At 55.8% G+C, this 14,940-nt stretch overlaps 1 protein-coding gene across 1 annotated transcript in view; it reads left to right on the forward strand.

Annotated features, from left to right (window-relative positions):
- Window positions 1-14,940, forward strand: part of UNC13A (unc-13 homolog A) — a 122,489-nt gene that overhangs the window by 63,654 nt on the left and 43,895 nt on the right. Inside the window, exons 13-22 of the mRNA XM_078850628.1 lie at window positions 1,854-1,932; window positions 6,010-6,015; window positions 6,768-6,839; window positions 7,398-7,617; window positions 7,849-8,076; window positions 8,910-9,051; window positions 10,025-10,194; window positions 11,197-11,312; window positions 11,913-12,076; window positions 14,333-14,483. Coding sequence (XP_078706754.1) covers window positions 1,854-1,932; window positions 6,010-6,015; window positions 6,768-6,839; window positions 7,398-7,617; window positions 7,849-8,076; window positions 8,910-9,051; window positions 10,025-10,194; window positions 11,197-11,312; window positions 11,913-12,076; window positions 14,333-14,483 — 1,348 coding nt within the window. The remainder of the gene's footprint in view (window positions 1-1,853; window positions 1,933-6,009; window positions 6,016-6,767; window positions 6,840-7,397; window positions 7,618-7,848; window positions 8,077-8,909; window positions 9,052-10,024; window positions 10,195-11,196; window positions 11,313-11,912; window positions 12,077-14,332; window positions 14,484-14,940) is intronic.

Raw genomic sequence — 14,940 nt, forward strand, 5'->3', positions numbered from 1 at the left:
GTCCTTCTCGCATGAACAGAGAGCAACAATACCCGAAGTCCGAAGGTGCAAATAATTCAATGTTTATTGGGGTGAACTTCCAGCAAGCTTAAATCCAAGTTCCTTTTTCTTTATTTTCTAATCCCAGTTTACTTCCTGTTTGCCCCTAATTTATATAGTAATATTCTCAGCTATACCTTAACCAATCATTTTACTGAAATCTATCTAACCAATCCTAACATATTGTAACATAATTATCGAGCCAATTACATCCCACCACCTTAATTAGTTTACACGCAGCAAAATTAATTATACAGCAGACAGAAACAATTAGAGAGCCAGACAAATTAACAATAGAAAAGATAAAACATAGAGAAATGAGGGCTTCACAACCACAACTATTGAGAAGACAGGATGCTATCAAACTAAAAGTTTTCTTTAACCATCTTTCTCTGGAGGAAGGCGATAGGCATTATCAGGACAGGATTGTATTCCTAACAGCCCAATAGCACTTTATTTCAATGTGACGAGTTTGGAATGTGAGGACGTGACCCATTCGCTTCCCAGCTTGTGGCTGCCTCTTCTGCCTTGCCAAAGGCAAAGGCCTTCGCCTACGAACAGGGCCTCAGACTAGCCTAGTGAGAGAAGGCCGATACACAGGCGGACTGTGATTTTGATTCTTTGTTTTATACCTCTATAACTAGCTAAGTGATAAAATCACACCTACATTCTTAGCGTAAATGGCCTTTACAGACATCTCTGAATATCTCTATCCTAACATAAACATTTCTCTTTCAACAAACCTGGGAGGTTTTAGTGGGAAAACGTTCTGCACAAACTAGTTACAGCAGCTGTAGTAGTAGCAGAGATTGCACCCTACAGAGCCTTCTAGAGCGAGGGGGCTGGATCATCCGCTCCTGGGCACCTCGCGTCACTGTTCACTTCTGTGCAAAGTAGGGGCAAAAAACTCAGAAACCCCAAAGCCAGCCCTGGTGTGCAGCATTTTCCATTGAAACCAGCATAGGAGCAAAGTTCCAAGAACCACCATTGACAAAAGGCCGAAACTTACTGAAATTCACATTTGTGTTCTTCAGAATAAACCCCCTTTCTCAGTGGAAGGCTGAACACTGGCTGAGTCCCTCCCTGTTCACACTGGTGTGAGCGAACCCCGAGCGAGGCCCTTGGAGTGATCGTCCCTGCCCCGAGCTAGTGTTTGTGGTCTCCCTGCACGGCCCCACTTCCCACCCCCCGCCCTTTCACTGCTGCATAGCTGCTTCTGTGGTCCCGGTGGTCTCTCCCTGGCCGTGCCACTGCAGGGTCTCTTTGACGGGGAGGGGGACATGCGCAGGAGCGGCTGGTGACTCTTGTGCACGGTGTCAGACCGTGCTCTGTTCCCCTCTGTCTGTCTCTCGGGGACAAACCCACCTGCCATGCAGGATGGATCTGGAGAGCCTGGGCAGGAATGGACACAACAGATGGGCTCAATGCTGGGGCAGCTGAGTGGGATCTGGTGCTTTGATCTACAGGAAATCCGTCTGTCTGATCGGGCGGTTCCTTCTGGCCTTCCACTCTGTGGCTTGAAGGGGGCTTGGGGCAGGGTGTGGGCCAGCCGGGGCCAATGGACCCAGCACTACATTGACCCATCCGCTGTCCCCCCTGCGGGGCAGGGACGCAGGTAGGGCAGGGGCTGCTTCATACAGTAGTGCGGCGCATCTCCGCTGCCCGCTGGGGAGACGCCGCCTCACCCTGGCATGCAGCCCGGGAACACCTGCCAGGTGCTGGGCAGGGCACAGGCCCCTCTGTGTGTGTGCGTGGGTGTCTCGATTGGTCTCCCCTTCCTGTCCCGCCCCCTCTGACTCTTGTCTCTCTTCCAGGCCTGGCGGCGGTCTGATCATTATTGACAGCATGCCCGACATACGAAAGAGAAAGCCAATCCCCCTAGTTAGCGATTTGGTGAGGCTCCTCCTAACGCCGCTGGCTTCCCCGGCTTGTCTGCTCTGCCCTGCTGGAGTGCGCCGCGGATCTGGCCCGAGCCGGGTTAACCAAAGGGATGGTGCGGCTGCCGCTCTGAGGAGGGGGCCTCTCTTAGCATCAGTAGCGGCCTCCCCGCTCGCCCGTCAGTGGCTCCCTCCTCCCTTAATCCGGCTCAGGCGCTCTTCGCCCCGTTTGCCTCGCTTGCTCTGTTTAACATGGCTGTGTTTCTGTTCTCTTTCCTGTGGTGCTGGCTGGCTGGGTTGTACCGCAGGGGAGCGGCGGTAAAGTTTCTGCGTTGCATTGACAGCATGCCTGATATTAAGCCTGGACGCAAATCCCTCCCACTAGTCAGCGATCTGGTGAGCTCGTGGTCTTCCTGGTTAAAGAGAGAGCACCCTTTGCATCACCTGCCCGGTCCTTCCCTCCCGCACCCAGCCCAAAACCTCCACCGAGCCCCAGCAGGCTGCCTCCAGCGAGGCATCTGGATCACAGGGCAGGGAGGGGCACGGGACTGGGGTGTGGCGGGCATGCCTGGTAGTTGGAGCAGGAGTCAGGGCCAGTGGTTAGAGCGGGAGTTGGCAGCCAGGAATCAGAGCCCAGCATCAGAGCCAGGGTCAGAGGCTGGAGCCGAGGGTCAGGACTGGGTTATCTCAGGTGAGGCAAGGCCGGGGTAAGGCTGAGGTCAAGGCATGAGCAGGGCTGGGTTCCAGACAGGTACGGGAGCTGTTGCAGCCGTGTGTGAATGCGCTGAGCAGCCGCTGAACTGCTGCTGGGCTTAAGAGCCGGTCTGCGGCCTCTTTCCCCCGTCAGGCAGCCGATACAGAGAACCGCGTGGGCGAGGCCCTGATTCCTGGCAGCCTGGGTGTGCCGGTGCCGGAACCATGTCTCCGAGCGGGCGTCACTCCCTGGCTGCATGGATGGCACAGGCTCCTCCAAGCACAGAACGAGCATGCGAAAACCTAGCAGTCAGCTGCCCCCCAACAGCGGCCCCACCTGCCACAATGCTGACCCACTGGAGCCCTTCTTAGGCGTGCTAAGAGGAGAGAAACCCAGGCCCCGGCGAAGCCCAGGGGAGCTTGGTCACTGACTTCTGTGGGGCCAGGATTTCACCCCAAGTCCATTCAGATATTAGCCTCTCCGCAGCAGCTGGGCCTGCAGCTGGGGACATCCAGCAGTGCGAAGGCCTCTTCTCGGACACGCCTGGGAGACTTTGCCCTCCAGACGCTGTCTGAGTGAGTGTGTATGAATTGCAGGGGGGCTGGGGGAGAACCAAGACATGGAGAAGGCAGGGGAAATCCTGACCGTCTCAACCATCAGCTGAGAGAAAGCCAGGAAGCAAAGTGACTTGGCTCAGAGAGAAGGAGCAGGGTTGGATCAGGTGTCCCGGCTTGGGGCCTACCTCTGTTCCCTCTTCACCCTGCGTTGTGGCTCACTGAGGTTTTCACAGCCAGGCTGGACAAACCCCTGTCAGGGCCAGTCTAGGTTCACAGGGTCCTGCCTCAGTGCAGGGGGCTGGACTAGGGGACCTCTCAAGGCCCCTTCCAGCCCGGCATTTCTGGGATTCCCAGGGACTCCCCTGTTGGGAGTGAAAAGAAAAGGAGTACTTGTGGCACCTTAGAGACTAACCACTAACCAATGTAGCTCACGAAAGCTCATGCTCAAATAAATTGGTTAGTCTCTAAGGTGCCCCAAGTTCTCCTTTTCTTTTTGTGAATACAGACTAACACGGCTGCTACTCTGAAACCTGTTGGGAGTGTCACTTTCTGCCCTTGAAGGAAGTGGGCCATTAGCTCCGCAGAGCTGGCCCATGGGTGTCTGCCCCCCAGCCCCTCGGGTTCCTAGGCAATGAGTCAGCCTGCTCAGAGAGCGCGGAGGAGGTCACTGTTCCAAAGGGTGCTGTCTCTTTAACAGAGGTTCTAGGGGCCTTGTCCAATACGGGGCATCAGTCCGAGTCCTTCTGTGGTAACATTTGGTTTCTAGTTTTGTTCCCAGATCCCTTCACAAGGGCAGTGGAAATCTTCCCAGCACATAGACCGCACCACCCAGCGCATTCCCGTAATTCCCAGCGCATAGACGGCACCACCCAGCACGTTCCCGTAATTCCCAGCACATAGACCGCACCACCCAGCGCATTCCCGTAGTTCCCCGCACAGAGACCGCACCACCCAGCGCGTTCCCGTAATTCCCAGCGCATAGACGGCACCACCCAGCGCGTTCCCGTAGTTCCCCGCACATAGACGGCACCACCCAGCGCATTCCCGTAATTCCCAGCACATAGACGGCACCACCCAGCGCGTTCCCGTAATTCCCAGCACATAGACCGCACCACCCAGCGCATTCCCGTAGTTCCCCGCACAGAGACCGCACCACCCAGCACGTTCCCGTAATTCCCAGCGCATAGACAGCACCACCCAGCGCGTTCCCCTAATTCCCAGCACATAGACCGCACCACCCAGCACGTTCCCGTAATTCCCAGCATATAGACGGCACCACCCAGCGCGTTCCCCTAATTCCCAGCACATAGACCGCACCACCCAGCGCATTCCCGTAATTCCCAGCACATAGACGGCACCACCCAGCGCGTTCCCGTAGTTCCCCGCACAGAGACTGCACCACCCAGCGCGTTCCCGTAATTCCCAGCGCATAGATGGCACCATTCAGGACACTCTCGTAATTCACAGTGTATATTCCACTTTATGGAGCACAGCCCCATAATTCAGAATCTCCATACCATTAGAGTGAGCGTGCTTTTCTAATTTAAGCTGTGTATACCACAATATACAACACACACGCACCCATAAGTAGCAGTACATACCCTTACAACCGGTGCCTTCCTGTAATTAACTTCTCTAACCAACACGCTCCCGTAATTCACAGACTATATACCATTACGTGCTCTGCTGTAATTCACAATATATTGCAGTGCCAAGGCCCAGTCAAGCTCCCCTCAGTGCAGACCCCACACGTTACACACATCCTGCTTGGTGCTATTTTCACTGGTGACAAGTACAAAATTCGAAACCGGACCCCTTGTTGCCTTCTCACCTAGGCTCCCCCTTTGCCTTCCCCTTCCTCTCTTTAATCCATTGGTTGGGGTTGTGCTTTGCGCCCCGCCCCAGGGATTCTGTTCTCCTTGTGTTTCTCTCCACGCAAGCTGCCTCGCCTCGCCTTGTTCCTTTGCTGCCTTGTCCACGTGGTGCCTGCGTGCTGCTCTCCCCTGGCCCTGGGGTGGGGGGGGGGGCAGCTGCTGCTGATGCCCCTGTGCTGAGTGGTGTTTGTCTCTTTGTGTTGGTGATGGAGCGATCCTGGGCTGGGTGGCGAAGGGAAGGTGTGTGCCCTGGGCTGTAGTATGTATAGGGGGATACGGACAGCGGGGAAGATGCCCCGTGCTTGTGATGGGGGCTGGTGGTGGCTACCTGGTGACTCGCTGCACTGGGATGCATTTTATCCCCATCCACCATGGATAGCTTTATCTCTGTAGCAGCCGGGCTCCCTTCCTTGGGTGATCCCTTAAACCCCAACCACGTAGAAAGATTCCCATAGACTCCACTGAGCTTCAAATCGGGCCCTAGACGCCCAGGAAGCAAGCTGGCCCTGCCCGGCGGCTGTGCCCAGGCGAATAAAGATGGGAGTATGCACCCTCTCGTCTCAGAGTGAAGAATGTGCTGTTGCCCTAAAGGAGTGGCAGAAAGCCCCCTCCCGACCCCCCACCAAACCCTATCGCTGGCTCAGAGCCGTACCTGAATCTTAAACCTGCTTCCTCTGGTGTATGCCTAAGTTTTGTTACACCCATGCTCAGCCACCATGAAACACCTGAGGGGTGGGGGGGCCCATGCAATACCTGAGGTACAGAATGCAGCTAGTTCCAACTCCTGGCTGAGAGTGGGGAAAAGCAACAGAGAAATGTCCAGAAGTGGGTTAGCGTTTGGTGCCGTCTGTTTACCCATTGACTCCCTGTGACAGAGAGGAAAGAAGTAGGACTTGACTTCCCTGTGTGAAAGGGCTGATATAACTGTCTTTTGCTTTCCATCCCTCTGGCTCTGGGCTCCCTCGCAGGCTATGGTAAGTCCTGCATTGTTTCTCGCACTTGAGTTTCCTCCCTTGTCCTGTTTCTTGCAGAAAATATTTGGGGCTTTTATATAAACTGCCAGGCAGCTCCTGCGCAGCTCCCACGTGGCATGGCTGGGGACGGCAGAGAGTTGTAGATTCTGGCCAGGAGGGGGTAGGGGGGGAGGATCTGGAGGTCAATTCAAGACCACCCCAAACTGTTTGAATGGGGATGAAAATTGAGGCCAGTGTGGGCTGGTGAACTGGGTCCTGTCTGGCCACATGCTGCAAAGGCCACCTGAGTTGAGGGCCAGGCAGGTGTCTTACACCTGGCTTTGAGGAGCTTGCCTGTTGTCAGAGATGAGGTCTCTGGGCTTGAACGGTTGTCCTGCTTTGGTAGCTACCATGTGACAAATCCTGAACCCCCCCTTTCCCCGCCCAAGCTTTGGCCCATACGCCTAAAGGGCTCGTGGCCTTGGCGTGCTAGTCATTTCATCCACCCCCTGCTGCAGCAGCAGCGCCCAGGACCAGTCTGAATGCGTCCCACTGGCCTGCTGAGTACTTTGGCCATCGGGCCTGGGAGGGGCCCGGCACTGCTGGGGTATGTCCCTAGAGATGCTCTGGAGATGCTGCTGTTTCCGCCACACTGAGGAGCTGGGCATCTTGACTTGGGACCTTTGCTTTTAAAAGCCCACCCGCTGGGGGGCGGGGCTGGCTGTGACTCCTCCCTGCTGATACAGCGGTTTGGTTGTGTTTCACTCCAACAGTCGCTGGTCCAGTCCAGGAAAGCCGGAATCACGTCAGCACTAGCATCAAGCACCTTAAACAATGAAGAGCTAGTAAGTGCCACCCCTCGGCATGTCTCACTCTGCTGCCGCAGGCTCCAGACACGAGCCTGTCAGACTGCACGAGCAAAGCAGGGTCAGGCGGGGTCGTCTGTGGGACGGGACCCTGCCACGGGTCTGCAGGGAAGCGATGCAGATGAGTCAGCGCTGAACCAGGGTGGTTAGCAGGGGCTCTGTGCAGTGAGAGGTGTCATCTCTCAGAGGGGCAAAACTAACCAGCCTGCTTATGGCTGTTAAAGCTCTCCCAGCTGGGGTATGAAATGGGCTAATCCCAAGGAAGGTTGTTGCATTCTGCCCACTTGTTCTGGTGTCCTTCATTGCCCATCCCATTGCTGCGCGCTGTTAAGCAGCGGCTGCGTCCCACCCCAGAGCTGGCCGCACATCAGTGGCAGGGGAAGGTCTGCATGCCCAGTACTGGAGGGATGAAGACCACTGTCTATAAGCCCCATCTCTGGGGTCTCTCGCTGGCTGGGAGCAGCCCTGCCCCGCTCAGACAAGAGCCTGCCTGGTGTGAGCGTTTTCTCCTTTCCCCCGCCCCACTTCTTTGCTTAGAAAAACCATGTTTACAAGAAGACCCTTCAAGCCTTAATCTACCCCATCTCCTCCACGACACCCCACAACTTCGAGGTCTGGACCGCCACCACCCCCACGTACTGCTACGAGTGCGAGGGGCTGCTGTGGGGCATCGCCCGGCAGGGCATGCGCTGTACGGAGTGCGGGGTGAAGTGCCATGAGAAGTGCCAAGACCTGCTCAATGCAGACTGCCTACAGAGTAAGGGGTGCAGCCTCTCTCTTCCTTTGGCTTCTGTGCCTTTGATGTCTTACAGACCCCCATGCAGGGGGCCCGAGGGTGGTGGGGGAGGGTCTTACGTATCCCCATTAACTCTTTAATGCCAGCACGGAATGACTTCTTGGGTGGGGGCCACCCCTGTGCGAGTGCTCCCCAAAGGCAGCCTGTCCCAGAATCTCCCCTCTTCATTGTTCCCCTCCCAATCACCTCCAGGAGCGGCTGAGAAGAGCTCCAAGCATGGGGCAGAGGACCGGACCCAGAACATCATCATGGTGCTGAAGGACCGCATGAAGATCCGGGAGCGGAACAAGCCCGAGATCTTCGAGCTGATCCAAGAGATCTTCGCCGTCTCGAAAGCCACCCACACCCAGCAGATGAAGGCCGTGAAGCAGAGCGTGCTGGACGGCACCTCCAAATGGTCGGCCAAGATCAGCATCACAGGTAGGTGCAGGGCCAGGCTGACGTGCCCTGCCAGCTCTGGACATGCACCTCTGAGCGAACACTGATAGAGGGGGATGGGAGTCGAACCTGCGGCCCCCTGGAGAGCCCTGGAGGTCCCCATCACACCGAGATACGCTGGAGCTGAGACCGTTCAGCACCACGGCACAGGGACACCCTGCCAGCTTCCTAACTCCAGGCCAGGCGCCCAGCATGCTGTGTGTTGCCTTGACCCACTGGAAATTGGCTAAGGACAGAGCATTGCATGCTGGGACCTGAAGTCTGCATGGGCTGCATCTCCCTGTTAATGAGGCTCTCGATTCCCAGGGTTATGTGTGCAGGTCTCTGGAGCCCAGCTTTGTTCCCTGCTGTGGATCTCGCAGCAGGATAGATCAGGTCCCTCGTGCATCAAGGGGTAGATATTCTTCCGCTGTCATTAGCCCATTGCAGAGACTGTGCCAAGTGCATGCAGCTGAGAGGAAATTAACCCCGCGCTTTCCTCCCTTTGGGAGCCCAGGAAGCACGTGTCTCCAGTGCGGCTTTTGGTGAAAGGAAATGAATTCCCATTAGAACCTGCACCAATTCAGCTGGATGCCTGGATCCAGCCCTTGCAATGGATCCCAAGCAAGCCAAGTCAGTCTCCTCTTTCGAGCGCTGGCTGATTTGAAAATCGCATGTTGCCCGGTTGTTCTGTATTTGCCATTGATTCCTGTTTTTATTTGTTCTCTCTGTTGTGTGTGTATTGTGTCTCTGTGGGGCTGGCTGGTGCGTGGTGCCGTGTGTGTGCATATAAACATTTGTGCCTCTGTGCGCATGGGGTGTGTGTTGTGTTATAGTTGTCTGTGCCCAGGGCCTGCAGGCAAAGGATAAGACAGGCTCCAGTGACCCGTATGTTACTGTCCAGGTTGGAAAGACGAAAAAAAGGACTAAAACGATCTATGGAAATCTAAATCCGGTCTGGGAGGAGAATTTCCATTTGTAAGTTACATCCTACTCCCAGTCCTACCTCTCTAGTCCGCAGGCCTGCCCTACAGCGTGGGGGGCCGTGTGTTCCTTCTTCTCAGTCACCCAGGTCTGCAGCTTGATTTGCATCCGCACTGCACAATGACAGGACTTGGACCAAGTCACAATGGGTTTTGAGCTCTGTCCGATACCCCGTCCTCAGACCTGGGACCAGCACGCTTGCTGACCTGAGTCAAACTGATTTGTGTGCAGCCCGAAGGGGGGTGTGGGCTGAAATTGGAGTCAGAGCAGCGGGCTTAGCGTACTGTGTAGACATTCCCCTGCCATACCGACCCCTGGTGTGCACTGGGCTCACTATATCTGGGATGGATTTTCTCCGGGGGTCAGTTTCTTCTGGTTGTTTCCAAACCCTGGTCAGGAATTTGGAGGGGACAGCCTCTCCCCCATGACATTACTGCACTTAATAACCAGCACTGGAGGGATTGGCTGGCCTGGGGCTTTGGGTCCTGTGGCTTCATGCCGCCTGAATGCTTGATCTTCCCACCCTTCCTGCAGGAGACCCTTGTATGACCTGAGCTTTGTGCTAGCTCTCTCTGCCGGATGCCCCAGGAGGCGGAATTCCAGCTCTCCTGGGCCAGGATTGACACTGGACGGTTCACCCCTATTTAGAAAGCCTGCACAAGGTCCATGCATGCACTTAAGCCCGGTGCATGGGCCTTGTGGGAATTAAAAAGTGCGTCCGCACGCCAGCACTGTTTCTCGACGGTGGGGAATTGCAGGCTCAGAGGATGCTGGGCCAGGGGCAGTTACCCACCCCCAGCACTCCCAGGAGCCTTTTGCAATAGGTCTGAGGGAGCTCCCAGTTGAAAGGCTGGGTTTTGCTGGGGGATAGGGGAGGGGTTTTTTTGCTAGGAATGCCCCATTCCTGGAGGCTACCCTGGTTCACGTCATTGCTCTGGGAATTTCTCTGTCCTCCCCCGAACCCCAGCGAATGCCATAACTCCTCCGATCGGATCAAGGTGCGGGTCTGGGACGAGGACGACGATATCAAGTCCCGCGTCAAGCAGCGCTTTAAGAGAGAATCCGATGACTTTCTGGGCCAGACGATCATAGAGGTCCGGACACTGAGCGGGGAGATGGATGTCTGGTACAACTTAGGTAATTCACTAATTACCTATACAACCCTAGGGCCCGCTCCGGCCCCCGCGCCAGTCAGTGACCCGCTCCCATTGATTCCACTGGCTGCGACTCTGTGGTATGTAGCGATTTCCGTGCAAACGAGGTTGAAAAGCTTTTCAGAGTTAGCAAGTCAGAGTGTAGTCGCTATTTATCATTTCCATGGCAGGTGCAATTCATTGTATTGTATTTATTTGTTACTGCATCATTGGACAGAGGCCCTAGGGCTGGCAGGGACTCCCAGGCCCCCGAGTCCAGTCCCTGCTAGCGCAGGCAGCGCCAGCTGATAATCCTGCTCTGACACACGTCACGCTCCATCCTCAACCCAGCTGGGTCCTGTGTCCCCAAAGCTCCTCTGGGGAGGCTGCTCCAGAGCCTCTCTCCTCTGACGGTTAGAAACCTGCATCTGTCCCTGGCCGGTTTATCCCCGTTCGTTCTTGTGTCCCCCTCCGTGGCGTCCCCATGTATGTATCGAAAGCAATCAGATCCCCTCCCAGCCTTTATTCTGCCAGGCTGTACAAGGCAGGTTCTTGTCTCCTCTCGTGAGGTAGGCCCCACATTCCCCTGATCACCCTAGGAGCCCTTCTCAGCACCTGCTCCATCCTTCACCGGGGGTGACCGGAACTGGAGGCAGGAGTCCAGACAAGACTAAAGCTCCAAAATTCATTGTTGTTTGTGTTATAATACCACCTACAGGCCCCATTGTGCAGGGTGCTGTACATACACGTAGCAGGAGACAGTCCTCACCCCGGAGAGCTACAGCTGAATAGACCAAGGGAACAGCATTATCCCCTTTTACAAACAGTAGCTGAACCCAGCAATTTGCCCAAAGCCCCCAGGGCATAGCCAGGCATTGAACTAAGCCTGCCTACATGCCAGGCCCGGGCTGCACCCCCCAGGCCAGCTTTTTCTGCTGCCGTTTGCTATTGTAAAGGGCCATCAGTGAGCTAATGCTTCCTCTGCTTCCTGCTCTCTGATCCTCAGACAAGCGGACAGACAAGTCAGCCGTGTCCGGAGCCATCCGGCTGCACATCAGCGTAGAGATAAAGGGAGAGGAGAAGGTGGCACCGTACCATGTGCAATACACCTGCCTGCACGAGGTGAGCCATGCCCCAGGGGCCCCCACCCCACCGCACCCTGCCCTGCTGCCTTTTATCGTCAGAACGTTGGTTTTAAAATGTCTTAACGTTTCAAGTGAATTTGAACAGCCTGGTCTGGGAGCCCCAGAGAGCGAAGGGCTCCCGTCCTCTCCAGAGCGGGCACAGCATGGGCACAGATTCTGTCGCACACTGCCCCATGCCAGCGTACCTCACCTGGGACTCGAAGGGACCGTGTAGGGAGCTTGGTCTCCAGGGCTAGTGGACCTGTCTTCCTAGGGCATCTGTTTATATCGCCCCCTGCCCCCCCAGGATCTGAGTATCCCTGCCCACTACCGGCTACAGCCCGAGTCTCCACCACGGCACCAGGTGCACCCGTGCCAATCAGAAAGGCAGTGTTCTTGCAGTCACTTTCCCTGGTGCAGATGCTTACCAGGGTGCCAGAGAACTGAGCTCTCCGTTCACAGTGTCCGCTCAGCAGGGCCCGGCCTCTGATACACACAGCAGCGAAACAATCCCTCCCCAGACCCACTCGTACTGATTCTCCAGTTTAAGCCTTTCCTAGCAGTGATCCTGAGGGCTCTCTTCTGTCCCGTGCGTTAGAACCTCTTCCACTTCGTGACGGACATACAGAACAACGGGGTGGTGAAGATCCCCGAGGCCAAGGGGGATGACGCCTGGAAGGTGTACTTCGACGAGACGGCCCAGGAGATAGTGGACGAGTTCGCCATGAGATACGGGGTGGAGTCCATCTACCAGGCCATGACGTGCGTCTCTCCCATTTTCTCCCTGTTTGTTTGAAGGGGTTAAATTAACACTGGGCAAGGGGTAAAGATACAGGGTCAGATCCTTGGCTGGTGTCACCAGGGGCAGCTCCCTTGAAGTCAATGAGTGAAGTTGATTGACACCAGCTGAGTCCTGCCCTGTGCCATGGGAGGGGAGAAAGGCGTGGAACGTCCCTCTCTGCGCAGGGCCTGGGATACCTCATCACCAAGAGCCCCTGGCACTGGTGTCCACTTGCTTTCCCCGCAAGGGGTGGGTGCAGAGCGTTTGGTTAGTCCAAGCCCAGGGGGCGGGTGCCCCTGCACTCCCCGGTGTTAGCAGGGAGCGAGTTCAGCCGTTCAGACAGACACGTGGAGCCTGCAGCGTCCCTCCTCCAGCTGGCTGCTACGGAGTCGCCCCGACGGGCGGGGGAGAGGCGCATGCCACCTCGGAGCGTCAGATTGGTTCCGGTTTTAAGAGAAAGGTGCAGGGCTCAGTCTGCTCCCAAACATACACACTGCACACAGCCTACGCACACTGCACACACTGCACACAGCCTACGCACACTGCACACAGCCTACGCACACTGCACACACTGCACACAGCCTACGCACACTGCACACACACCCCCTACACACACTGTACACAGCCTACGCACACTGCACACACTGCACACAGCCTACGCACACTGCACACAGCCTACGCACACTGCACACACTGCACACAGCCTACGCACACTGCACACAGCCTACGCACACTGCACACACTGCACACACCCTACGCACACTGCACACACACACCCTACACACACTGCACACAGCCTACACACACTGCACACACACACCCTACACACACTGCACACAGCCTACGCACACTGCACACACTGCACACACCCTACGCACACTGCACACACACACCCTACACACACTGCACACAGCCTACGCACACTGCACACACTGCACACAGCCTACGCACACTGCACACAGCCTACGCACACTGCACACACTGCACACAGCCTACGCACACTGCACACACACCCCCTACACACACTGTACACAGCCTACGCACACTGCACACACACACCCTACACACACTGCACACAGCCTACGCACACTGCACACACACACCCTACACACACTGTACACACCCTACACACACTGCACACACCCTACGCACACTGCACACACACCCCCTACGCACACTGCACACACACACCCTACACACACTGCACACAGCCTACGCACACTGCACACAGCCTACGCACACTGCACACACACACCCTACACACACTGCACATGCACACACACACGTGCATTCTTCACACCCTGCACACACACACCCTGCACACTGCACACACACTATGCACCTTGCACGCACACACGCTACACTTCCGCACACACACTGAACACACGTGCACCCTACACACCCTGCTCACACGCACACTCTTCATGCAGGGCACACACCCACACTGCGCACACACATGCACCCTACATGCATTGCACATACACACACACACTGCACACGCACACCCTATGCACACTGCACACACACTGCATGTGCACACACACTGTCCACACTGCAAACACCCTACACACACTGCACACGCACACTGCACCCATTGCACACGCACACTGCACATAAACATACGCTGCACACACACTGCATATGCACTACATGCAGAGCACACTATTCACACATGCACACACCTTGCACACACTACACATACTGCACACACACACACATTGCACACACACACCCTGCACACCCTTCACATACACACATCATGCATGCACACACACAAACACACACCTTGCACACTGCACACATGTGCACACCCTTCCACACCCACACTCACACACCTTGCACACCCTTCACACACCACCACACAATCACCAAACCACCCCCTACACACACACGTTCTACAAGCCACACACCATGCATACATAAACAGATGAACACACTCTATGCACTGTCCCCTTCTGACACACTTGCTTCACAACCCACACTGTGCACAGGAGCACCCACAGCAGCCCCTTCTGACACACAAGGCCCATGCTCTACAAAGCACACCCGCCACACGGCACATACACATCCTACATCCCACGGCCTTCCCCCACCACGCTGAACCCTGCATACCCTGCTCTCACACCCAGACCACACCAGACCCGTCGTGCAGCATACCCCATCACTGCAGCATCCCAGCCCTCACCCGTGGCCCCGGACTCTGCGGGCCTTGCAGCCTGTCATCTCTTCTCTTTCAGTCACTTTGCCTGCCTGTCCTCCAAATACATGTGTCCCGGAGTGCCAGCCGTGATGAGCACCCTTCTAGCCAACATCAATGCATATTATGCCCACACCACCGCCTCCACCAACGTGTCTGCCTCAGACCGCTTTGCTGCTTCCAATTTCGGGGTAAGTCCGATGGTGCGTAGAACTCTCCTTCCTATTTCTCTCTTCTCGGCGCTCGTTGGGAGGGGAGCGGAGTAGAAGGAGCCGTGCAAAACCATCACCTCCAAAGGGCAAGTGCTCCTGGCTTGATCGCCACTTTGAAAACCCTCCCATTTTTCTTGCCAAATTTGCAACTATTTCACCTAAAAGGGGAAAACTTTGCTTTAAAAAAAGCACTGGAAGTTTTGAGTGAAATCTGGCCCATTTTTTACCACTGGTGGAAATCGCAATGAAATTATATATAAAAACTCACCCTTTTGATGCCAAAAAACCTCCCCACCCACCAGCAGAAAGCAAATCTTTGCAGGCGGACAGTTGCCCAAAGAGAAATCCCGAACGCTTTCGCCAGCACCCGTTGTGAGTTTTGCACGGCCCTGGTAGTTCTCGGTGAAACCTGAATTCAGAGCAAACTCACCTGGTT

Source organism: Lepidochelys kempii, chromosome 25 (assembly GCF_965140285.1).
Source record: "Lepidochelys kempii isolate rLepKem1 chromosome 25, rLepKem1.hap1, whole genome shotgun sequence".
NCBI lineage: Eukaryota > Metazoa > Chordata > Testudines > Cheloniidae > Lepidochelys > Lepidochelys kempii.